Raw genomic sequence first — 27,932 nt, 5'->3', positions numbered from 1 at the left:
CATGTTTGTCATCTGTAACGGCAGTGCCTTCTGCGCCCATGTTATGAGCAATGAAATCACTATAAGAAGTAGATAAGACAATATTGTATTGGCGCTCGGGCTGCATGTCAGAAGTACAGTCTGGAGGATTTATCGGAAGCCCTGTGATAGTGGCTACATCTAAAAGAGACATACCAATCATTCCACAAGGGAGGTGGAAGTTATTGGTTATCCTATTCCAAAAATAAGTTACAGCTCCAATCATCCAAGGGAGCGTTGAAGGTGAGAAGTGAGAAAGTCGTAGCAATTTCTGGATCCCCAGAGCCCACCAGTCAGCGCTCTTTGTAGGGGCAAGGCGCTAATACCAAGCCGTGAAGTCGGATCCTCGAGGATTAATCTTTGGATTATTCCTGAAAGGTTTCTGATTAACGAAGAAAGAGATATCGAGGGTTTGGTTAATCAACAAATCTTCCCCTTAAGCACTAGGGAAGAAAGGTAGTTTCTTGTTCGCCATCTCCAAGGATTCGACAGGCCCAAGAAAACAATGGGTATCTCTTTCTACTGTGAAAGGGATTAGGATTCTGGTATCATTAATTTGAAACTGTGGGTCGTCAATAACTTCATCATTGACTTGATTTAGTATATGAAAGGCAGGTGGAGCTGGAGGTGGTACAACGTGACCTTTTCCTTTGTCTTGGTCAGCAACATGAGAAGGAAGCGGTCATTGCAGAACAAAGAAAAAGGAAGTTTGAAGAGATAAAGGTTGTGTAGAAGATTGATGCAAGTGGAATTCAGAAAGCAAGGGTTCGGAAAAATTGAACAAGGATGAAAATGTTGAATTTAAAGGAAGAGTTACTGTAGCCGTTATTGCAGAAGGAATGCAAAAAGAGGTAACTTTGCGAAGAAGAAGAAGTGGTGGAAAGAGAAAGCGTAAGTCTCGGAATGTGTCGAGTGGATCAGTATTAATGGGAAAGTTAAATGGTAATTATTACTAATTTAAGAGATTAAAATTTGAATTTGGATTAAGTGTTTCATCTTCCAAATAATGCTATCGAAGACAAACATATTAATCCAAGGGGGCAATTTGTTAGTCGAAAAATATTTTCGACTAAGGAAGGTTAATTTGAAGTAGTGAAGAGGTCGATTGAGGTTATTAGCAGTTGTCAAAAAGATGCGCGAGCGGGCATTAGATGGAGGTATTCGACACAAATTCGATCAAGACAGTTTATTGAATCGAACAGGTCTAATCGAACAAGATATTCGAGATACGTAATCGAATGAATTATTCGAGTAGCAGATTGAGCAGTTACGAAAGTGGAGAAGTTGAAGGCTTTTACCACGTGAAGAATTTATAAGTAAACGTTTATTATCCAAAGGGCGGGAACGATTACGAAGCAGTGTGCATTCAAGGCTGCGTTTTTGTAATTAATTGTCAGTTACAAAAGTAGATTATAAATACTAGAAAGTTTTAGGGAATAAGGGTTGAAACTTTAACTCAGAAAACACTCAAGCACACTTACATCCCCTGCGAGGTCTTGAGTTTGCGATCGAGTTTATTTTCTATAGGGTTCCTTCCATGTTTTATCTTTTCAATTTATCTTTCTGTGAACTTTACTTTTCAAGCATTTCTTTAATTTTTCTTGTCCAATTTACATTTCAGCAATTTTAAATTCTATGCTAAAACCCTTTAACCCAGTCGAAGACATTTTATTACTTTCTTTAAACTTTAATGCAATCTTTTCGATTTAAGTACACTTTCTTTCCGAAAACCTTATTTCTTCATTTCTTTTATTGTTTTACAAATTGTAATTTCTCTTACATTTTGATACCCATCTAATCGAAGACACTTTGATGCACTTTTAAAAAACTGGTATTTGTAAAGAGGAGTAGATTTCGCTCTCAAACTAGATATCGAACCACCATCGATTTGCTAAAAATTGACAAAACAGGTAGTAATAATAATATTAATAATAAGACATTTCAGCATTCTCCGATTTCTCTCTATCTCAATTCTCAACCTCCAAGGTTCTGAAACAAATACCACCAACATTTTTTTTAATAGTCACATAAGAAGAATAAATACACATAAACACAAAGAGTATAATCAAATGGCAACTTCAGTTACTGCAACTGGGTGTGTTGGTTCGTCATTCTATGAAAATTAGGAAAGTTTGATGGCAGGTGAAGAATATGGTATGTGATAAACGTAATTTAGCATGCCAAATTAGAATTCAAAGGTGAATATGATCGTGAGTATAGTCTAATCGACACTTAAATCTCGTACCAAACAATCCTACAATCTATATCCGAGAGTACTAGTCTCCCGAGTCGTCCTCCCTTGGAATTGCCAAAGTGTGCATCTTATTGATTAGAAAGCCTTGTTAGGTTTCTTTGAAGGTTTTAGCAAGTAATGAGAAACAAACAATCAATCATTAAAGGACTTGGCTTAGGGTTGGCATTAGAAGTTCTATCCTTATAGCTCATTCAATGATGACAACAATTAGGCCTTGCTTCAATTAGTTATCCCCTAGGTATGGAGGAAAGTCAATTGAAAATAATCAACTTGAGTCACAAGTCCTAGCTTCACCTCATGGGAATCTAGCTTTAGTGCACTCCAAGTCAATTAGCAATCCCTAATTCCAAATCAACAATTGACACAACTATTCAACTTCTTCTAATGGCCAAACCCTATGCCAAGTGAGAAATTTCTACTCCATAACTAGTGTTGACATTTTATCAAACATTTGATGAGCAAGAAAGAAAGTCATAGTAAAATGAGAAGAAAAGTAGAATTAAAAGTATTGCAACACAAGGAACTAACAACAAGTATCAAAGAGCAACAATGAAAATCAAATTCTCAAAGTATTGATGAAATTCAAAACTACAAAGTTGAATTCTAGATCTATGAGAATTGATCAATTACAATTACTACTTGAAATTGGAGAAGAAAATCTGTAACATGAACAAAGTGAAGTGAGAATTGCAATGGATCTCACCAAAGAGTGATTGAAAATTCAGAAATTGGATGAAGATGAACCCTAGTGAAAGCTTGGAATCTCTCTCTCCTTCTCCAAGAGTGTAACTAACTATCCCTCAAAAATATCTAAAATCTAGAAAATGAACTAAGTGTCCTTAACCCTTGCTCCTTTGGTCTTCTTAAGCTTTTCCCGCCAAGGTTTTTCCCAAAATGGGATTCTCAACTACCTCCACACCTAAGTCACGTGACTTATAAAAAATCATATTCGAACATCGGCGCGCACGCGCAAGGTACGTGTAACAACCCTGATTTTCGAGTATGTGAGATATTTTCTGAAGGCACGGATTTTGCCAGAAGATTAGTAAAGGGAACACCTCTTCTATATCATCAAGCATCTCAATCCTCATTATCATTATGTCATCCTTAAGCTAGAACCTCCTCTGAGGCAATCTCGATAATGCAATCGCGAAGAACCTAGTTTTTGAACCGTATCGGTTGGCAGTTTTGATTCTGATTTTCGTAAATCGTCTCTGTTTGACGAACCGGACTTGATTCATGAGAGGAGAGAGATAATAGTATAATATTATCATTATATTAGTATTAGAAAATTCTTGATTGATATTATAAGGTTACCTGGTCTGTTTTTGTTAAAAACAGAAAATCGGTTTAACCGGGTTTACGGTTTACTGGTGCAGCTTAGCACCAGCACTCTCTGATGACTTTAGCAATGCTAAGGCCTCATTATACATGTTCTATTATCATAATAAATATGTTATTAGTGTCATTTATGCTAGTAGCTCAGAAAATAATTTTTAGAGATATTTTTACGAGTGTTCCGATACACCTAGTTTTAGTAGTTGTACACCAGAGATATTTTAATATTATTTTAATCCACCTTCAAGCCAACCAATCACAACTCTCCTTACACCCCCAAGACACTCCAAGGCTGGTCATTTACTCCCTTTGGCCGAAAATGTGAAGAGAGAAAAGAGAGAAACTTTCATGACCCTTTAATCTTCAAAGCTTGATTTCTTCTGAACTAAAACTCAAATCAAAACTCCGATTTCACCAAAATGATCCTCTCTTATTCCTCTACATAACCATGTGACTTATCAAGGCTGGAAATAAGGTGAGATGGCTGTCTCCCTCCCTCTTCAGTTCGGTTTTCAAGGAAAACCATGTAAACATGTGTTTTCTTGATGTTTTTCCTTAGGAATCATGCTTAACTTGACTTGAGGGCCAAGAAACGTGAATTTCCAGAAACTCTAAGGTGATATATCTCTTCCTAACATGCTGAGTGAGATTTTGTCAGTTGAGAGTTTTTGGATTTAAAGTTGTTCTTGATGTGATTTAGGAGGAAAAAGTGCTTAAGGACCACCTGAAAATCTAACTGAATTAGGAGCAGCAAAACCAGGTAGGGTTTGACGAATTTAATCTTGATTGATTGTGTTTGAGTTGTGTGATTATGATATGGTTTGGCTGTGCTTGAAATTGATTGTTTGTATGAGTAATTCTTGTTGAAATTTTGGTGAAAATTTGATGAAATTTTGATGAAATTCAAGCTATGAATGTGTGTTCTTATGGCTGCTGGAAAACGAAACCCTAGAGCTTAAATTGGGGTTCAATTTGTGTTGAAATCTTGTAGAAAAGATGGGGTTTTAGTGGCTGCAATTTTATTTTGAATTATGGTAAAAATCGGTTGCTGAAAAGACTGAAAAACGGGTAAAAACAGAGAAAGAATTTGAAGAATATACGAAGAACATGAAGAACACTTTGAGTGTGGTGAAGAACATTGAAGAACACCTTTTAGATCTTAAAAAGGGCAAGGAAGTAAATATTTTGGTGTTTGAGGGGTTATTTGGTAATTTCTGAAAGTTAGGGTGGTAAAAGTAGAAATATTAAAAGTTACGGGTGGTAAAAAGTGAATTTTAAAGGTTAAAAGTAAAAGTGAGTTAATTTTCGAAAATTTAATAATAAAATAATAAATAATAATAAAATATTAAATAATAATATTTAATTAAAAATAATATTTTAATAAAAATAATAAAATAATGCGGAAAAGGCAGTTTTCTGTAAAAGCTTTAGAAAGACAACTTTAAGCGCAGAATCTCATAATTACCTTCATAAAACACTTAGGGAGTGGTAAGAACACATTTAGTGAGGCAAAGATAAAAAGTTGAAGAAAAGATAAGACTCGAAGAAAAAGTCTGTAAAGTTTTAATGACAGAAAAACAGACAGAGATTAGTGAAAGAACTAGAACAACATAGTTAGTCCTTGAGTTGCGACTAGGGTTAGGTATAATATGAAAAGTTAAACTGTTTCAGTATAGACTTAATGAACCTATACTTGGGGCAGAATAACTATTCATATCGAAATTTACATAAGCTTTAAATACATACGTTAAGCAGAGAAATCAGAGTAAAGTAAAGAGATAAAGAGAAAAAGAGTGATATGGATACAGAAGAAAGAGTAATCAGAGAAAAGTAAAGAGATATAGAGAACAGAGTAACTAGAACAGAGTAAAGAGATACAAAGAGAAAAGAGTAATATGATAAAGAGAAATGGTTTGAGCCAAGATATTGTAAAAGTGAAAGATGTAAAGTTTGTATAGTATGATTGAACAGAGAAAGAAAGAGACATTGCATAAGAATGTGAATGTGATGACGAATAATGAGAATGATAATGAATGATGATAATAAGAATGATTATGTGATGATCTGCTGCGTGAAGGCAGTCAGATAGATGGTGGTACGACCACTGAGAGTGCTTTCCTGGGATACTTAGCTATAATGCTATTCTGTAAGTCAGAGGACTCTTACAGAGGTATCGAGAAAACACAACTAGCATATACTCCTGTAAGTCAAAGGACTCTTACAGTGAGAGTGTGTGTGTGCTCCTGTAAGTCAAAGGACTCTTACAGTGAGTGTGTTGGGCAGATATAAGTTAACTAGCTCCGCCATGCAAGTCAAAGGACTCTTGCAGTGGGTTGCTAGTGCCGCCCTGCAAGTCAAAGGACTCTTGCAGTGGTTTGCCTCACAAGTCAAAGGACTCTTGCGAGGGACATTGCCAACAGGAAAGCCTTACCTGGTCAGAGGACTCCGGGTAACGTCGGGAGCGGGTATGTAACCGACAAATGAGCTCATTACCTGCACTAGGGCTAGACATGCATCATTCTTGTCTGCGCATCATTCTCTGTTGCATTCCTTTCTGTGTGTGATCTATTTCTTTGTGTTTGTCTGCTTATATGCTATTTCTATGTTTTATTTTCTTGTATTCTTTTGTTTGTGTTCTGCTTTCTATTGCCTCTACTTTCTCTTTCTATCTTTATCTTTTGGTTACTGCTTCGCTATATTCTACTATTCGTCTGCTAATCGACCCCAAATAAATGAATATAACTAATAACCCCGACCCTACTAAGGACTCCCCAGTTCTTACCCCTTCTCTCTCCCTTCCCCTCCAGATGGAAGCATGAGTACCCTACCGTAGTTCGCTGATAACCGTTCGCAAGAAGAGGATCCTGCTCTAGATAGTCTTCTGAGTCTAGGGTGAATATCGTTCTCTGATTATACATATATACTGTGAGACCAGCCAACGTCTGCACCCCGTTCGTATGCGCACTTTAACCTAAATCCTGTGTACGAGACTCCCGTTGTGTGGCTACTTGACGAGGTACCAGAGGGACGTCCTATGGCAATGTCTGATCGTGCAGAGAAATAGCAGATGATGTCCTACCTTTGGTGACGTTCACCTGACATGAGTTTTGAAGACCTAGAACGCACCTTCCCTCGCTTTAGTAGTTTAGAGGGACTAGGCGAGTATAGAGTCTAGGCTAGCCTGGGTGCCAGCTTAGGGACTTCTTGAACAGGTCAGGACCTGGGATGTTGTATGTATATATATATGTATATAGTTATTATTTAGCTATATCTAGGGGTGTTTTAACTAACGGTCTATGTTCTAATAAAGGCTGAATCACCGAATGTTGTCAACTACTTGTGATGTGTTTATGTGTGGTTGTTTGTAACTGTTTTATATATTATTAGTTGTTAATTGATTATGAATGATACTGTTTGTTAATCCAAATATTTTCAAAAAAAAAAAGTACCTCGCAAAATAACTACGCTTTTAACAACGAATCAGGCTCATATGATAAATAATAGATAATAATTAGGAAGACAAATTGGTAGCGCTCAGTTTCCGGTATGATCTAGACATATTGAAAATTGGGTCGTTACAGTACGCGCGCGCGCCACCGAAGCATCTTGTAATGTGCGCGGAGGCGTGATGCACGCGTGTGCGTCCATGAAGATCATGGCTTAGCCGCTACGCAAACCGGCTCGTGGCTTAGCTCTTGGCTTCGACTTCTAGCTGCTCCATCCACGCGGACGCGTCAAGTGCGCGCACGCGCCCATGCTGATATTTCCAAGGCTCAATTCTCATGCTCCCTTCCTTTGCACCCGTCCTCCTTCTCTGTTCCGGTCCATCCCTGCCCTATATTCTGAAACCACTTAACACACAGGTCATGGCATCGAATGGCATCAAGAGAAGATTAGAAATGTATCTATTTTAGTGCAAAATAAGCATGTTTTCATCCATGGGCCAAAACTAGGAAAGGAACACAAAATCTCCTATTTTCATATAAAAAGTGTGTGGAATCATTGATAAAACCTCTGAAATCAGTACAAGATAAACCCTCAAAATGGGGTTTATCAGTATGCTGGTAAAATTGTCACACGTTCGAATGGGAAAGAGAAAAGCACGTAGGATGCAACCAATGATGAAGAATGTGAATGAAGGGAAAGGAATCTTTGCTCCTATTGTGGTTGTTACACGCAACATCATTGGCAAGAAGCATTTCAAGCAACTTAGAGGCAAAGCCATTGCTTTACACTCTCAGGTCTAAATTCAACTTTCTTTACTTAATTGCAACTATGTTTGTTTTTATTAGAATTAGAAAATTTTCATATTGTATCATTATTCATTATGATAAAAAGTAACATTTAAAAAAATCAAGTAAAACTTAAATATATTATTCCTACAGAGTATTGGATATCGGATAAGAGTCGAGATATAAACTCCAAAAAAAAAAATGAAAGGAGACTAACTCTTAGATGCAAATACAAGTGTACAACCATAAAAGTTTATGTTTAGAAGAGAGGTTAGAATAAGAATCTTGGAGGCTTCTTAGGTGAGGAAAGAATATTTGGATCCTTAGTAGTCTAAAATTTTTTATAAATCTTATTCATTAAAATTTTAAATCAACAGATGAGATTAAAATATTTTTATTATATAAAAGATAATTCTATAAAACATATTTATATTAAAATATTAAAAAAATTACTTGAAAATATCTATTTTATCCTTTTTTTTGTTACTATTTTATTTTTTTTAACATTTATATGTGGCTAAATTTTTTTTATGAAAATAAAAAGATGATAAAACAGAAGAAGTGGGAGATAACTATTTGCTAATTATTAGGAGAAATTGATGGAAATAAATAAAACAGATGAAGAGTGGAGATAACCATTTGCTAATTGTTAGGAGTAGTTTGCCAATTGTTAGGAGAAATTGATATGGATAAATAAAACAGAGAAAGAGTGGGAGATAACCATTTTAATTCTCTTCTCATTTTTTCTGTTTTATTTATTATGCATTAACTTCATGCCATTTAATTGGTATGAGTTAGCATCTTATAAATAATTAAATATAATTTTTGAAAATAATAAAAAATATTAATAATTTAAATTAGACCAAATTCTTAAAAATGAAATGTTTCAAATAATAGGAAAGATGGACGATATTAAATAATAGGAAAGATAAACAGTCTATTTTAAATAATAGAAAAGTTGGATTATCCATTTTAAATCCTTTTAAATAATTTAAACGTGTTAACTTGTTTATTTTAAATGAACAGTACATCTTTCTTATTATTTAAAATAGATTATTTATTTTCTTATTATTTAAAATCGTCCATCTTCCCTATTATTTGAAACATTCCATTTTTAAGAGTTTGGTTCAATTTAAATTATCAATATTTTTTATTATTTTAAAAAATTATATTTAATTATTTATAAATACATATATAAATTATATTGTTTACAGTGTAAACGAGATAAGAGAAGAATATTTATTTTGATAAATATTTTTAAATTATTTATTTTAGTAATTATTATAATTATTTTATTTATTAAAATAAAAAAATTACTGGAAAAGATGAAAAAAATAGAAAAAAGTAAGTACAAAATAGTTATTTTACATTAGATTTTATATATTTTTTAAAGACCACCAAGATCCTGATTTTAGGTTCCACCTAAGTCAATTCCAAGAATCTTTTATGTTTAGAAGAGGGAGCTTTCTTGATCTTGAAGGACCAGGTTATAAATTTAAATAATAAAAAATATATGGGTTAGTTCACAGATAAAGCAGAATAACGGTTGAGAGGAATTTGAAAAAAGTTTAGAATTTCTTATTACAAGAAAGCACCAACGGCGCGTCATGGTGGAGGAGATCTGCAATGTGTCATCGCTGCGTCGTCTTCTCCGGCAAGTTCTGCCGCTTGTTCTGCTTTTACTCCGGCGGATGTGAAGCACTCGGAGCACAGTTTGGGCGTGGACTCAGTGCCGCTGGCTGAGGAGATCTTAGAGAAGAGCAAAATAGAGAGATTCAAAGAGGAGAGAGAGCTCGCCTCGCCGTCGCCACCGCAGTTCATCACCTCTCCAGATCTGGTCGCAACGCCCAAGCCTCTGAGGATGTTCCATTACGACCTCCTCGACGAGACGCAGAACAAACTCGATTACATCCTCTCTCTCTCTTTCACTGTCGAGAACTTCCTCGAGTGCTGCCTCCATATTCTCGTCTTCAAGTCCGGCATGGCCAAGTCCATCTATCAGTGCATATTAGGTCTTTTTACATCTTTTCACATTTTTCCTCAATTTAGGATTTTTAAATTCTTAATTTTTTTATCACTCATGTTTCTTTGTTTTTTTGTGCTTACTTTAAAGTTTAGAATCTAATTTTTTAAATATTCAAGTAGCTCAAAATCATAGTCTGATCTCTTTGTTGGTTTCTAGGCTTTTAATAAATTATTTAATTATGTATCTAGCTTGGTTCAAATGATTGTAGATGAAGGATGATTTCAAGAAGTGACACAAATTTTACTCTGAGCAGCATTTTCACAGGCCACAAAGGAGGTTCATTGAGCTGGAGGCTCTGGAGAAAATCATATGGAAAAGAATAGGTTTGTTATTTGCTTTAGACACCTAAATTAAAGCAATATAGTTTTACTAAAGATACTGAATTAGACATGCTTTGGACATCTCACATGTTTATTCAGATTGAGAATTGCTAGTGAAAATGAAATCAGTAAACCTTGTCCCTAACCTGATTTATTCAGATTAGAGCATTCATTCAAGTATTGTGTGTTGTGTTTTGATTCTTCCATATTCAATAACTTCTCTGATTTGAACTTGGTAATTGTGAAAAAGGGTGACAATGATTTATCAGGCCTGATAAACATTGAAAAGGGTTACGATTCTCGAACAGTGGGTTCAGGATGGCAGAACTCTTAGCTACGAACTCTTGATCTAGTTGTAAAATGCGATTCAAATGTTATAAGATAGTAAGACACTATGTTTTTCTGGATTGAGTTTTGGGATCTTTGTGAAAATGAACCGTGTTTGCAGGTATCATTTTGGATATCTGAGAAAGGATACTCTACCCATTATGCAACTTGAAGAGGTATTGCTTCTGTTGGTAGTGAAGTTTCGTTGTTGATTATCTGTGTTTTATTTGGATTGCACTGAGTTCTTGGACTTTCTTTCCTTATTAGATTAAAGCTGTTGTTTCTGCGCTATAGAACACACAAGGCTTGAACTGGCCTAGTTCTTTCGAGCAACAAAGACAGAAAACAGGAGACCTAGACTTGCTTGATTGGCTTAAAGCCATGTTTGGTTTCCAGGCATGTATTTTGATCGACACACAATGCTAGAGGAGAATGATTTATTATTCATTTCACTTTTTTTTTGTATAATCTGCTTAAATTTTTATTGCATATGGTAAATTTGTGTGCAGAGGGACAACGTCAGGAATCAGAGAGAGCATTTGATTATGCTTCTTGCTAATTCTCATATAAGGCTACACCCTAAACCTGAGCCTCTAAACATGGCATGTACCTGTCTTGCATTTGGCTTTGGCCTATAGTTTTTATTCTGCTGTTTCTTTCTATTAATTTATTTTTATTTTTATTTATATTTTATTTTATTTGAATGAATTGCAGCTTGATGATCGTGCTTTTGATGAAGTGATGAAAAAGCTTTTTAAGAATTATAAAAAATGGTGCAAATTCTTGGGACGAAAACATAGTTTACGATGAGGCATAACAGTATATGCATCAGTGAACACTTGTGCTTCTATTATTAGCTCAAAAAATTTAATGGTCACTTTTATAATGTTCTCTTATATAGACTTCCTCAAGGTCAGCAAGAGGTGCAACAGAAAAAGTTGCTTTACATATTTCACAACGTGAGTGTACAAATTAATCTGCGCATGGTTCATTTTGTTTGTGCTTGAATCTCATGTAAATGTGCTATATTCTTGCTTGGATATATTCCACAAAAAATTTTTTTCGATGGCTGTTCAATGTATGAAAGAGGCAGTTTCTATCTGTGAAGTGGGGTGTAAGTGGAGGCTACTACTGGAATCCTTAGCTGCCATTTTTTGTGTACTTAAAATTTAATGGAGATATGGAGGAGACAGAGGATTTGATAAGGTTACTCAGCAGCAAGAATATTGTCTCCCTGGATCAAATGTGCCTGCAATTGACGTGCTAGGAGGCGATTCACATAAACAAATTGGTGAAATTTCAGAGCCAGAGGAAGATGGGAACACAAACAACCCTGACTTCAAGCCCGAAGGTGTTGGGGTGTTCGAGGTCATCTCAATTGAGCTAGTCACAATATTGCAGGTCCGATGTCACGACGAAGCTTGGAGCTGATCAATCTTGCTATTTTTTTATTAATCAGACTAGTATTTTGTGGATTATGTTGGTATATAAATTTTTAGGAATTCCGTTACCTGATGTACTCATTCTGTTCAAACAAGACACTATGATTTTTGATGCACTATTACTATATTAAGGGTGAGTTTGGCAAACATGTTGAGATATTTGGCAACTTTACTTTTTTACTCTGAACGTAGACATAATTTTGTATCCTAAAAGCGCGTGCAAGAAACTGTAACTTTTGCGCACTTAACGTGTGTTTAGGTTTGTTGTTGATCATTATTGATTTTAATAATTTTTTTCCTAATTTTTTTATCATTTTTAATACTTTCTTTTATATTTTGATTTTTTATTAAATTTTTTATTATAATTTTGTTATAATATGAATTATTAATTTTATAAAAATGACAAAATAAATAAAAATTTGATTATATATAACAATAGAGTCATAAGTAATAAAATGTTATCGTCCAAAATAATACTAAATAAAAAAATACTGAGAATATTAAAATAATTATAGAATATTTTTTGTTTGATATTGTAAAATTTATCATTGTAATTTTTGTGTATGGTTTATTATTCTAATTTTTTTTTAAAATATGTATTGTTGTTCCTATTAAAAATGATAAATTAAATTACTTGGGATTTATTATAAACTCTTTTTCATTTGCTTCGTCAAGTTTTTCCAGAAAAAAAAAAATCACATTTCAATATGAAAGAAGAAATTGTACAGGAGAATATGTGTTTGATTAAAATATGTAGTGTTTGATCATTAAAATATGGGTAGTAATTAATATGGATTTGTATTACATTGTTTTAAGCCCATGTTACAAAAAAAAAATAGCTGATCCAAAAAAAATCAATTTTTTCAAAAAAAAAAAAAACCGATTTTTAAATAATTGGTCTAACCAAAGCATATTGAACCAGTTTACAAATTCATTAAATTTTGGGTCAAACATAGAATTTCTAACACTTATTGTACGGATGCAATTCTAGCCGTTGAATTAGCATCTTTTTACTTGGTCCATCAAAGTCTGGAAAATACTTTCCTCACCAAAGACAAAGCCTTAGAAGAGAGGTTAGAATAAGAATCTTTGAATGGTAAATGAGTTTAAAAAATAGCACAATGTTTGAAAATATTAAGATAACTAAAGTATGGAACAAAAAACGAATTTGGGAAAAGTTTTTCCTAATTTTTAGTTTACGCTCGTAACTAAACCATAGTTACATGAAAGACAGTATGTTTTGATATGAAAACGAGTAGGTAATACACCAATATGTAAAATATTTTATGTGAAATATTGGTATAAATGAATCAGTATTATGCAATATACCGCCTATTTGATGAATTTATTAAATATGAATTAAACTTTATTTGATGTTGTTCAACTAATATGATTATATGATATTGCTTAAAAATCAACGGGTTTGAAGTAACTTTAAAAAAATATTTGAAGTAACTTTAAGTAGTTTAAAGTTAACAGATCAAGTTGAATTTAAAATAATTGAATCTAATGCTGTTTTCTTACCCTTAACTCTAGTTGATATTTGTGCGGAAAATCTTCAAAATAGGCTTCAAGATTCTTTAATTTTAGAAGTATAAAAAATGTTGTTCGAGAAATTGTTCTTAAAATTTGGTACTCTTAAGCCATTTATTTGAAATAAAATTAATGTGAATATACATGACATAATTGAGTATCATTGTTTCTGAAATATTAGGTAATTACTGAATTCTGCAAATCAACAGGAGCTGATGCAAAACAGAGGCAAGGACTGATCAGGTTGGCCAAGAAAAATGGAGAATGGCTTGGATTTCTTGCGTGAAATATTTAACAAATGTTTCACATATTTTGTGATTACCATGTGAGAAGATAAATTTCAATGCCCAAACTTGATAGCTTTTAATTTTGACAGTACAATGTACACTAGGAACACATATCTTCTAGTTGTGATTTTTCATTCTTCAGTAATTGTTCTCTTATTTTTGTTCTTAGTATACATAAAAATAAAATATAAAATACTAAAAGGAGCTGGGTATCAATTGTGATAAAAGGAAGAGTTCAATTTTATTGATTCATGATATTCTTCACTTCTTTTTTTTTCCTCAAAAATGCTTCACAAAAATCCTTCTACGTGATTGTGAACCTGGTAATAATTTTTATTGTACTTCAACTTTGTGTGGCCAGGATTCTTCGGCAGCATTATCTCATCTTTTTCCAATATACAAAATATGATGCAGCAAGTAATATTTATTATAAAATGATTATTATTTTAGATATCATATTATGGAATATTATTATGCAAAATAAAGTATAGAATATGAATGCCCTATCAGAATAAAATATGAAATATTATCAATTAATAAGATATGGATTTTTATAATGCATTTTCACTAATTAGTAAGTAGGTTAAGTAAATAATATTCTACTATTATTTATTTTAAAATCTTTATCTATAAATAAATTTTCCAGAAAATATTTTATGACACATGAAGGTCAATACTAATTACTAACTTTTTCTTTTTTAATTCTAACATTCTTATTTTTTTTTTTGAATATTTAGAATTTAAATTTTATAACTTAGAATTTGGAATTAAAGATTATAATTTTAGATCTAAAATTTGGAATATATAAAATAATTTTATAAAAATTAGATAACGTTAGCTAAAAAAAAATTAGCTCCCTAGTATTATATACAGTAATATTAAGAAATTAAACTTTTTGATTAATATTAGTCATTTTTTAAATTATTTTGTTTCTCCTAAATTCTAAATCTCAAATTATAAATCTATCCTCAATCCTAAATCTTCGATCATGAATTTTAAACCCTAAAATTAGCTAGTGTTAGCCAATTAAAAGTTAGCTTTATTTCTATATAATTACATATTTAAAGTATTAAATACTAGAAGTTTAAAGCTAAAAAAACAATTTTAAGATTTTGACATTAATAGAATTGCTAGTGCAGTAGTATGTGCAGATTATGCAGAAGAGAAACGGAAAGCAATAACAAGAGAAAAGGAAAATGTATTGAATTATGATTTGATTGTTGCATGTACATTGGCTAGCTATGCTCATTTATATACGCATACAACAATACAAGCACTCATGCATACTATAGCTAGCACAAACAATATTAATTGATCCAACTGATTTAGTTAATGTCTATCTTCGTAATCTTGATTCTTGCTTATCTTGCACCTCAAGTAACTTTGGCAATTGCCTTATCTTCATTATATATATACACTTAAGTAATTTGTATTAGAAGAGTTTAATTCTAAGATAATCATCCAAAAATCATACATATCATTGGCTGATAAATCATGAAACTTGATCCAAATAGAATGTGGATTCTAAGGTTTAGTGATACAAGTTTGATATTTAGGATGGTTGAAAACATGACACGGATTCCCTCCAAATTGTGACGAAAATAAAATATTAGTGTTGGACGGTGGCTTGCCCTTTTGCCTTGGTTAACATGAACAACAAACATGGTTAGTCAAACACCGAAAGAAAAAAAAAAAAGTTGGTACCAAACAAGAAAACATTGGAATGTTGAATAGCTAATATTCTCGAAAGGATATAGAGTCTCAAGGCAGTTAGTTAGTTAAAGTCAGTTAAAAAGGTAGATAGAGTTGTTATGAAAGGATGATTTAGATAGCAAGTAACCAATCACACTAATGTATATTGTAAGCTGAAGGGAAGTGTAACAACATCACAATCACTCTCTTAATTCTAATCATCTAGCGCTCTCTTTATTCTCTCAAGCTTTTTATAATAACGGTAAAATATTAACTAATTAGTTATGTAATTAAAGTTTAGTTAAAAAGGATTTAAACCGTCCGGATTGGATTCAAAATTAAAATTTTATAATTTAAAATTTTATCAATTAAATTTTAGTTCAAAAACGTATTAGTATTATAATTAACTATATACGCTTAGGATTATCCAGTATTGCATAAGAGAAAAATAAAAATATAAAAATAATTAAAAAAATATTTAAAATACAAATCGAAACACTACTTATCTTTAAAAATTTGGTCCTAAGTAGAGCTAATGGGCAAAAGGATAAAAATATCCCTCACTTAACTAGCCCTGAAAGTGACTCCATCCCTAACTTCATATATATTTGGCAAAACAGAGATAGAGAGCCCGAGAGAAGAGAGGAAGAGCCCTAACCCCGAACAAACACTATTTACTTCCACCTTCAAATCTACTTTTTTCACAAACTGGAGCTTCGATCGACGACCTGTTTGCAGCTACACATCGCTCTCAACTTCTTCGATGTTTTTATATTACTTTTGTGGTGAGTAATCATGAGAACCATATCCTATTTCTCTATTTTCCTCTGTTTTCGTGTTTTGCGTATGTAGGTGTTAAAGTTTGTGATTTTGATACTTTAGGAGAAGCTCAAACTCAATTTCTAGAGGGTTTTGACCCATGTTCAGATGGAATAAGGTAAAAAAATTTTTCTCCTTCACTTTTTTTAGTTTGTGTGAAAATCCTAGCATGAACAATGTGAAATTTGAATGAAAATTAGATTGAGTAGAGTTATTTGAATGCTTGGCTTGGTTGGTGTTGATTGAGGTTTGACTTGGTAGGAAAAAAAAGTTTAAGCGGTGGAACTGCTATCAATTAAGGTAAGGTTTTCGGTTTCAAGTAATCACTATGTAATATTATGTGAAATTGCAGACTAGTTTACCTTAAGATAATGTTGAATTGATGTGGTTGATGGTTTAGTATGAGTGTGTGATTTTGGTTTATTATTGATTGTTGAATGAATTTTGGGCCGCAGACCATGATTAGGTGAGTTACACCCCTTGGTAAGTTTAGTGAAAATTAAATTATATTGATGTGTTGTAGTATATTTGTTGAGGTTGAAATCCTTGTAGATAGTTTGTGAAATTGGATTTTTGATGATTAATTGTTGATTTTGGGAGAAATTGTGTAAGTTTGGTTGGTAAAAGTTAAATGATTATTTGCGTAAAAATGTGGTGTTTAATGAGTCGTAGAGTAAAATTAATGGACATGGTTTAAGATTGAGTGAGAATTTGGGGTGCTGATTTCAAAAGAGAAGGTTGTTGAGAATTGTCAATTTTTGAATATTGTAGAAAATGTGTAATTTAAAAATTTTGACCAACTTCGACGGGTCATAATTAACTTGGCACTTGAAACTTGAAAATTTATGACCGTTGATTTGAATTAAAATTGGGAATGTCAATTTTAAGACCATCGAAAAATGGAAAGAAAACGATTTTTGTACTAAAAGTTATGAATGACCACTACTGAAATTTTTGCCGAATTGCAAAATTTGTACAGTATGCGTGAACACAGGGTCGTGTCCACACACAAAGTATAGACAAATTTCAGGCCTGTGCGTGCGTACAGAGTTGTGTGTGTCTACTTAGCTAATTTTTTAAAAATGCTACTTTTGAACTGTTAAGTCTTTCTAGCAAGCTCGTAATCCCCTGTAACCTCTATATGAATTCTGAAAACCATAACTTTGACCTTGATAATTTGGAGATGGAATTAATAACTTTTAAATTAGGATACGCTCTCATAAAACTTGTAAAATAAAATATTTTAAATATTTTTGAGATGGTAGATAGTCCGACTCACGAATTAAGGAGGCTGATTACTTTCATAAATGAATGCAGTTACGATGAATTACATAACTTCCCGAATTTTTAAAAAAATTAAACAATAATTTATTATTTTATTTAAAGAAAATTATTCTCCTAAAAATAATTAAATTAAATTTTATGATATTGAGTTTAAAATCTATTAAAATTTTTAAATTATTTTTATTATATATATATATATATATATAATTACACATGTTTCCTTTCCACTTAATAACCATGACACCTAACCCTTTCTTATAACATTAATCATCATCATCTAGCTTCTTGGGATTTCATTTTCTTGTACGGTGAGAAGATAGTGACCCAGAGTGAGAGAGAAAACCGTGGAACCCTTATACCTTTTTACTTCAATTTTTTTAAATTCGTAACTTCAATAAAAAAATCTAATCCAGTAAAAGTGTTCGTATCCTCCTCCTCTATACGTTGACGTCATTTTTATTTGGTGAAAGCTGATGGTGACATAGTTCCTGTTTCCCTTAAATTCGGCCAACTGGAGTTCTAGAGGACACAGACGATTTCGGACGTTTTCTTCTTCGACAGCTCGGTTAAAAAACTTCTCCAAAATTTCGAATATTTTGATTTCGTACGGAAATAGTGGATAAAGCTGTGGTTACGGCTGCTGCTGGGTGCGAGCCGAGAGAAAAGGGTTCTTTAAGGCGTTTAATTTATGGATTTGACAATCGAGGTAGAGGATTTATTTTTAAAGTTAACCATTTTTATTTAGAATACCTACAAAGTTAATTGGATAATTGCAAATATATATATATATATATATATATATATATATATATATATATATATATTAATAATAGTAATGTTATTGAGTATGAATTATTGCTGAGAATGTGACTGGTTTGGTTGTTATGAGAGATTATTAATAATAGTAATGTTATTGTAGAATATGGATAATGTTACGGTTGCTGAGAGAGAAAAGGGTTTAATTAATTTATGGATTAAATGAGGTGAAATTTTTAAGCATTTTATTTGATAACAAGTTATTGTTGAAAATTATATATATATATATTATATATTATATATATATAATAATGTATGTTATGAGTATGAAATTGCTGAGAATGTGACTGGTTTGGTTGTTATGAGAGATTATTAATAATAGTAATGTTATTGAGTATGAATTATTGCTGAGAATGTGACTGGTTTGGTTGTTATGAGAGATTAAATAGTGAAATTAAGCTTGGATTGAGGTGGTGAAAATGTGATTGTTGTGGAATTGAGATTTACTTAATGATGGTGGATATTGTTGCAAGCTTGTTTGAGAAATTATACATTACTGGATATGTTAATTTGATTGGATGATATTGTGTTGAGCGTTGAATTGATTTAGGCTTGTGCTCGGTATGGATTTATTGTGATGATGGTTTATTTGTGACTGTTTTCTGATTATTAAGAATTTCGCTGACTTGAGAATTGTTGAGAAAAAGGCTGGTGAATTGTTGAGGAATAGGGAACCCGTAAGGGTGGTTTAGTCCGAATTTTAGAGGAAATGCTGTCGAAATTTTATAAAATCTGAGGTTTTATTTGAAAAATTATTTTAAAAGATTTGGTTTTGGAAAATTAAATTATTTAAGATTTATTTAGTTGAAAAAAGGTGTACTCTATTTTAAGCTCGATTTATTAAGAAAAATATAATGTTTTAAATCCAATTTTGTAATGAGAGGTTTTGTTTTAAGTATTGTTTTGAGCTCGTTTTTTAAAAAAAGTAATCTCTGTCACAGGAGAGTAAAGAAAAAGGATTTAAAGAATATATTAACTTAAAGAGATTGTCTGCCACAGGAGAGCAGATGTGACATTGTTTGGGCCTTAGTGCCAAATGTAAAGTGGGGTCGCTCACACACTGAGAACTATTTTCCAGATGTACGCTTATTGATTTGGAAAGTCACACTGTATGCGGCCTAGCCGTACGACTTAAAGTCACACTGTATGCAGCCTAGCCGTATGACTTATAAGCACACTGTATGCATCTGGAAAACCATATATGGGACTCGTGCCGGGTAATGTCGGGAGCGGGTAGGCAACCGACACATGAGCTCATGGCCTGCATTAGGGATAGACATGCATCATATTATTTGCACATTTGCATTTGATTGTGCTTGCTTGTCTTATTACTTTGTGATTGTGCTGTTTGCCTTGTTGCGACTTGCTTGCACATTGAATTGAATCTCTTGCTTGTACTATTTGTTTGTGAATGTATTAAAGTGATTACGAATTGGCATTTGACTGAAGATTAACTATGTGGTTGAGAGACGGGTAATGTGACTAATTTTATATTTAAAATTTGTTTTGAGTTTAGAGATGTTAAAAATAGGTAATTAGTTCGCTAAAGTAAAACCAAGAGTATTTTCAAAGGATCCGATAGAAATAAAGTTTTATCGGGTAACGCTAATTATTTTCACGTTATTTCATTACTTTTACGGCATTCTTATTCCCTACTGAGAACGTGTGGTTTGTTATCACCCCAAATCTTCCACCCTTTCAGTAACAGGTTCAGAGATTCAATAAGAAGCTGCAGACGATTAGTAGATTTACTTGTGATTCCTGTTATTTTTATAGAGCTTCCTCGCCCTTGCTGCTTCAGGATTTTTATTTTATTTTGAGAGATAGGTATTGTATTTGAGTTTTACATTGAATTTAATTGTATAGCATCTATTATTATTAATAATTATGTGATTATTATTATTTGAAGATCTTTTGTTATGTGATTTTAATTACTAAAATCTATTTTCTGAAATTTTCTTGAAAACTGAAACGCGATACCAATGTAAAGGCTCAATATTAAATAGATAATAAAGGAAAATGGGCTAGTAACGCCTTACTTTTGGTACGATCATGACGTGCTAAAAGTTAGGGTGTTACATTATGGTATCAGAGCGGTTCATCCTGATTAGAGTCTTGAGAATAGACTGACTATGCTTCGTTGCATACTCTGAGTGTCTGTCATGTAGTAGGTCTTGTTCGAATAACAAGAATTAGAGCTTTAAGTGCATGACTGCCTATTGATTAACGTTGTTAGCTTACCGTTGCATATCTGTTAATGTTAAGTTTGGCCAACTTAATATTGATGATTTATGTATACGGAAAGTTAACGGGTTATTATAGGCAAAATAGAAGTAATAGGTAATGTGAATCGTGGGTTTTGGAAATGTTAGGAGTTAATTTCTCGATGTTACTTGGTTACGTATCTGTTCTTTTATGGTTTGCCTTGAGGTTCTAGTTCGAGATTTCTTTCCTAAAGAGAGTTAACTGATTATTCTCCAACCATGTTTCCTTGTTCATATGCTTTGTCATTTGATCCTGACTGTATATGTCTTCTTAAATTTCTTGGATATTCGCCTTGTGTTGTTTAAACTCCTCTTCTTGACTCGTATATTCTTTGATGTAATTTTGGACTTGTTTAATGCATCAAAGTGAATCATTGAAATTTTTGTGAACCTTGTCCAAGTTGCTTGTCCTTTCTCTGAGGTATTGTATCTTTTTGAGTGACTTGAGATTTGTTTTGATGTCATGTGCGATCGTTATATATAGCAAGTGGTGCGTTAGTTCTTTATGATGCGTTTCGTGAACACGAAAGATAGATCCCATGAGGATTGATGGACTGAGCAATAGTAATTTAGTGATTAGCTTAGTTAGACAAGCAGAAATGATGTTTTGAGATTTCAATTGCATTAAACAGTAAATTCAGAAAATTAGAAAGCAAACAGTATATTGGGGTGAAGAATATATGAGAAAATAGTTAATATTTTAGAGTTGTTTATTTTCCAGATTTTTATTTCTTACCAACTATTTTAATCATGCAACATTTAATTCATGGCAAACTATAATTAACTAAACCCTAATTCCTTAGTAATTTAGTCTCATATAACCTAGTTAACCGCCAATTTCTTGGTCACTTAATTTCAATTAGAGGTTTAAGTCCAATTCTAGTTTATTAGCCACAGAATAAACTATTTGGTGAATATGTGAAGTTGTTTGGTGAATTAACTTATTTGATTTGATTAACAACGACGAGAATAAATGAATAATTATAGTTAACTTGAAAAATGTTTAACTAAATAAAGTTTTAAAAGCTAATTAATTATCAACACAAGGGTTGGAAGTTCCTATCTTCGGATAGCTTCCTACAGACTTCTTACCTTATTTATGGAAGTTCCTGGATTATGTGAAATAAGAATAGAGGGATCTAGTGAGCGGAGCAGTCTTAAGAGCTAATCCGCGTTGGTAATAAGTTTAGAATTTCCTTCTGGCTGAAGGTAGAGTTGCATTTGAGTTGAGTTTCAAAGAATGATGAGGTAAGTATCAAGCACCTTTAGCTATAGTATAAATTGAACATGTGGATCACGAGAGTTTGGATTGTTAACCCATAAAGTGAATAGTTGAGCAATTATTGGATGAGATTGAATGAGAAAAATATGACGTGTTTCAGTTACTTTGAGGTTGGTTATAAATAATTATGTTATATTTGAGTTAGTTTGCAACCTTGACATCGAGTTTAGGGTATGGTATTAGACGCTTTATACCCATAAGCTGTATGTAATGGCCTAAATGTAACACCCTACCACACAAAGTCTTATGCTTAAATCATAAAACAGAGGTGGCGAGGTATTGCGACCTCTAAAAATAAAATTTAGTATGTATAGTAGTGTGAAAAATGTTTATAACTAGGAGCCTTTGGAGGAAAAGGGGTAAAATAAAATCGTTAAATTGAAAAGCGCAATACTCCGATCCATAACGTAACGAAGCAGATAAGGGATAAGCTAACGCGAGTATATATACAAGAGAGTGCCAAAAAGTAGGAGCAAAAAAGATAATCAGTCCGAGCATAGAAGTATACATACATATATAAAGTAGGAGAACCCAAAAGACAAGTTATAGAACCTGTTTCTCCGAAATAACCTCTAAGAGGAGTCAATATGAATACGATGGAGATAGTAAGTATCGAAGCAAGTACATAAAAACCAAAATAAAGTCCCGAGAGCTAAGGATCTTCGCTAAAATAGAAGTCTCCAGTGCGCCTTAGCAAGGAGCCTCACGTCCTACATCTGAAAACCACAAAATCCACATGAGTGAGAACCGGAGGTTCTCAGCATGGTAACAGTGCCCAAATATCTAACGTATAATGTTTTGCTAAAGCCGAAGGCAATCCTAGAACTCCCAACATATAATCAAAGCGTATAAACATAACTAAACCATGAGAAATGAAAATAGGCAACTAACTAAGGATCTTCAGTCTAACTAAAACTCCCATTTCCAAATCCTTCAAACCTCTCAATCGCCGCCAGTAATTTAATACCGCAAACACAATTATATCAAACAAAAAAAATTCACAAGTAGGAAGTAGATATGGCAGTTAGAAAATTAGCAAGTAATTATATAGTCAATTAGGCATTCCAAACAAATCACATATAATGCATATGTTGTATGCCTGTCCTAGTGGCTGATGAGTCTCATCTGTTGGTTATAAAGCCAACCCGACATGTCCTAGTAGCTAACCATTGGACTGTCCCTCTGTCGCGCATCCCCAACTCGAGTTATTCATAAACATAATCCTAATTCACATACAACACCCTCACTGGAGTTTATGCACGGGGGCGAGCTCATCCAGAACTTTCACAATGTCTGGCCACACTAACGACATAGGGTCAACAGAGTATCGAGTCTCAACCTGAAGCACGTGGTGGCTAGCCACTGTTTTCACCCAGGGAAACTCATATCTCAGATAGGTGGAGTGCAACAATCACAATATCAATTAATCAGCATATCTATGCATTCATTCTCAGCCATAATTCAATATCTATCTCAGCCATCCGGCTTAAAATCATAATTCATAACCAGCCATAAACCATCATGACTTACAACCATCCGGCTCATATCATACCCAGCTTTCCACCATCCTCCTCAACAACTCATAAAATCATCATTAGTCATAATTCCTCAATATTTCCCTTTTCTTCATCCACAAGTTACCCTCTTCCCTAGCTTCTTCTCAATTACTAGGCATTTTATATTGAAATTATACTTGCTGGAAACAAGGTCACGAAAGATTACAAGCTTGCTAGGAAGGTAAAAAATTTAAAAACAAGGTTTTTATAAGAAAATAGGGCACCCTGTGCGTGCGCACGCCCAGAAGAATTTTCAAGATGTGTGCGTATGCACAGGAGTAAAATTTTCCAATTATGTTTGCTTGCACAAGGCGTGCGAACGCCCTCAACAGAATACATCTCCCAATGTGTCCGTGAGCATAAGGTTGTTCTTGCGCACATCATGCAAAACTTTGTTGGTTGTGTGTGCGCATAGAGCGTGCTAGCGCTCCCAGCAGTAGCCATATCCCCGTGTGTGCGTGCGCACACAAACCAGAAATCACAAATTCTGCAACATTCACAGAATTCAGATTTTAGACACCAACTTTCAACGATCATATCTCTTTTTTTAGAATTCAGAATTCCACAAAATTTAAACCATTTTAATGCTTGTTAAATTATCTTTCATTTGATATAAAATGCATTAAATTTTAAAAACGGTAGCTTAAGATATGATCCGTTGAAGTTCATCAAAAATTCATTTTTACAAAAGTTCACCAAATTCTCAACTTACCAAAATTTCAATCAAAACCAAACTTAAACCACACCAAGTTCCAATATACTTCATAACATATCTTTTGTGCCATAAATCACCCTTTTGCACAAATTTTCACTCACATTATACCTTCCTCCACCTCAATTATCAAATATTTCACATTAACACATTTTTCAACCAACACAATCACCCATCATCATTATATTGCCAATAATCATCATGATCAATCTCAATCTCAATCTTCAACTCCATATTATCAACATCAACATCACAATTCATCAAAACAACCCAAATCATCAAATCATTATACATTATCATACAACAATTCTAACAACCAAATTTAATTCAATCCTATCCTACGAGTCACTAGCCTAAGTTTTCACAATTACATTTTAGATACAGAAAACCGAAACCAATCCTTGGCCGATTCCCCAATCAACCCAGAACACTTCCAATATCTCTATTTCACAAGCTCTCAAGGCTCCAACACCCTTCAACTAGATTTTTCAGCACAAAAAGCCCCTTTTCAAGCTTTCCAAGACCTCAATCAAGCTCCAACACACATATATACACTACCTAAACCATAATATCACATTCAAACATAGCCACTTATCACCCAAACACCCTGAACCAATAAATTCTACTAGGATTGAGAACCTTACCTTACTCAAGGATCAAGGAGGCAAGACTAAGCCTTTCCTTCAAATTAATTGGATCTTATAACACAAAAGAGCTCACAATTTTAACATTTTTACTCAAGATTTTTGAAATCAAGGCTGGTAAGACAAGCAAGAAAACGTGGCTTACGTCTTTCACAACCTTATGGGTTTTGTAGGGCTCGACACCGTGGTCGGGTGGCCACAAACGGTGCGACAATCGGAACTCCGGATCAAAAGTTGTGATCAAATGAAGTTGCATGTGGATAAGGGCAAGGGTTTCAAGCTTTCTCTCTCTTCCTTGATGTGCTTCAGCATGGAATGAGTGCCAAAAGGGGGAGAAGAGTGCTTTTTTGTTTAATTGGGCTGAGTTGGGTTGGACCTTGGGCCCATTTTGGGTCTAGTTCACCCGCTTCGGCCCAATCTTGGGCCGATTTTTTTAAAATTGGTGTCAAAATTCTCGTTTTAATTTTCTCTATCATATTAATCTATAAAAATTTCATTTCTAATTTTCTAGAACAAATTTTAACTTATGGATTAATTAGTCATTAATTAACCGAGTTTTACACTAAACCTAATCCGATGAATATTAAAGCATGCGTAGTAGAAAGTGGAATTGTATTGATAGTTATGATAAGAATTATATTTGTTATGAGATTGATTATGAGAAATGAGATTTGATGTGAAGCTTGCGATAAAGTGAAAGCGATATGAGACTTATGATAAGAACTGTGGTTAAGTTGAGATATATGAAGTAGCTTATGATTTATTATGATGATTACATTATTGATGATATGATTGTAATGATTATGATTATGATTATGATTATGATTATGGTTTTGGTTAATGATGATTATGGTAGATGATGGTGTTGGCTGGATTTGTCCCGCTTGCATGATTATGATTGAAATATAACTATCGATTGGTAAAGACATGAATTTTGTTCCACTTGTGTCACTGATGAGACAGCTGGACCTGGCAAGGATTGTGATTTTGTCCCACCCACATTCTTTCTGATCGTAAGGGTGGTCGAACACTCTCCCGAATAGTGCTGACTCCAGTGAGAAGGTGAAAATGCACTCTCTCTCATTACGTGGAATGACACTCTCCCTCATTTGTGTGGAAGGGCACTCTCCCTCGATTATGTTTTCTCCTGAGGATGCACGATAGAAAGACTATATTCAGTTTAGCTACCAGCTGTGTCAAGTCTGGTAATATAACTAACATATGAGCTCACGACCAATAGGACAAGTATGCATCATATTTATTTGTTTGAATTATTTGGGTGTGCATTTCATTGTTGTGTTGTGCTTATGTGTCTTATCTGATTATGTGTTATGTGTTATGTACTTTATATGTGCTTGTGTCTATATTTTAATTGCTTGATTTTATTATGTTTATTGGTGCATGGAGGTCATAGATGTTGAAGCGGATTGACTTCATGATTGTTCTTAGACTAGTTTATGTGTTGAAGGTATAAGAAAGAGAGATGATAGTTTATTGGGTAGAAAATCCTTAGATGTGTCTTTAACCCCTAAAAAAGATTTAAAGACTTGTTGCGTTTTTTCGAATCACATATGACTAAGGAATATTTAAATATGAAAGTGTATATAAATGAAAAATGATTTGAAAATAAAGAAATAAAGAGTGCAAGCTTTTATAAAGATAAGCTTTCCGGAGACAGGCGTTGACCAGTTGTACCTTTTTTTTATTACTTTTGTAGCATTTTCTTCTCCTACGGAGGATCGTCTGCTCCAATATTTTTCCAAAAAACAGATGATGAAGCCTTTAAAGAGTTTATGGAATATTGGGTGTGCTTTATTTGTTTTCTTGGATCTTCCCTCGCCTATGTTATTATTATATTTTTTTTTGTAGAGAGGGATAGAAATTATGTGTGTGTGTGTGTGTGTGTGTGTGTGTATCATTAATGCACCACTATTTTGCGGTACATCTTGTGCTTAATCGAGCGAATTTTATCAACTAATCTCACATTTATTCATAGAAATCGCATGTTTTACATTTTCCTTCCTGATTTTGTGCTATGATTAGAAACATGCTTCTTTGGTCTTAATTTTTTTATGTTTAATCCTCTCTTATTGCATTGAAAAGGTAACATCCGGGGCTTTGCAACGATATATAATTTGCCATAGCTACTTGGCTGTTGGGCAATGCGCACGCATGGATCACGCGTACGCGTGACCTGGTGAAAGTTCAATCCACGCGTATGCGTGGACAACGCGTACGTGTGACATGCGCACGTACTGGACGTATCAGAAATCGCTGGGGGCAATTTTTGGGTTGTTTTTGACCCAATTTTTGGCTCAGAAAACACAGATTAGAGGCTACAGAGTGGGGGAATTCATTCATTCATCATACAACTTCTTATTCACTTTTCATAATTTAGATGTAGTTTTTAGAGAGAGAGAGAGGCTCTCTCCTCTCATCTCTCTAGGTTTTAGGATTTAGGATTTCTCTTCTACTCTTATTGATTACTCATTGTTATTACTTTAGTTTGTGAACTTTTGATGTTAGATTCAATTTCTATATTAATGCAATTGATTGTTTGGATTTTATTATCTCTTATTGTTTGGTGACACTTGAGTTATCAAACTCCTTTGTTGATTGATAATTGGAAGTTGCTGATTGATTTGGATTCCACTAAAGCTAGTCTTTCCTTAGGAGTTGACTAGGACTTGAGGAATCAAATTGATTAGTCCACTTGACTTTCCTTCATTTGTTGAGGGTTAACTAAGTGGGAGCAATGAACAATTCTCATCACAATTGATAAGGATAACTAGGATAGAATTTCCAATTCTCATACCTTGCCAAGAGCTTTTCTAGTCATTTGATTTTCATTACCATTTACTATTCTTGCTTCTTATCTTAAAAAAACCCCAAAACACACTTTTCCATAACCAATTATAAGCATACTTTCCTGCAATTCCTTAAGAAATGACCCAAGGTTTAAATACTTCGGTTATCAATTCTATTAGGGGTTTGTTATTTGTGACAACCAAGTTTTTGTACGAAAGGATTTTTTTTTTGGTTTAGAAACTATACTTACAACGTAATTACTTTTGTGAATTCTTTAC

At 33.4% G+C, this 27,932-nt stretch overlaps 1 protein-coding gene and 1 pseudogene across 5 annotated transcripts; both read left to right on the top strand.

Moving 5' to 3' along the window:
- The first annotated feature begins 2,087 nt into the window (after positions 1-2,087).
- On the top strand, positions 2,088-13,776 carry LOC130960511 (protein PROTON GRADIENT REGULATION 5, chloroplastic-like; annotated as a pseudogene).
- On the top strand, positions 9,299-12,104 carry LOC130960510 (callose synthase 5-like). Of its 5 annotated transcripts, none has more exons than XM_057885928.1 (6): positions 9,299-9,854; positions 10,122-10,191; positions 10,637-10,691; positions 10,810-10,911; positions 11,025-11,117; positions 11,230-12,104. In XM_057885928.1, exons 2-6 carry the CDS (start codon positions 10,178-10,180, stop codon positions 11,323-11,325), a joined length of 360 nt encoding a protein of 119 aa, XP_057741911.1. In that variant the 5' UTR covers positions 9,299-9,854; positions 10,122-10,177; the 3' UTR covers positions 11,326-12,104. The 5 variants fall into 5 exon arrangements, with proteins under 5 accessions (XP_057741911.1, XP_057741909.1, XP_057741907.1 ...); XM_057885927.1 differs by having other exon boundaries at positions 9,300-9,854; positions 10,077-10,191; XM_057885926.1 differs by having other exon boundaries at positions 10,122-10,691.
- Positions 13,777-27,932: the final 14,156 nt, after the last annotated feature.

The sequence above is a fragment of the Arachis stenosperma genome, chromosome 2 (assembly GCF_014773155.1).
Source record: "Arachis stenosperma cultivar V10309 chromosome 2, arast.V10309.gnm1.PFL2, whole genome shotgun sequence".
Taxonomy (NCBI): domain Eukaryota; kingdom Viridiplantae; phylum Streptophyta; class Magnoliopsida; order Fabales; family Fabaceae; genus Arachis; species Arachis stenosperma.
The sequence above is the reverse complement of the archived record's forward strand: the minus strand, read 5'-3'. Positions and strand labels throughout refer to the sequence as shown.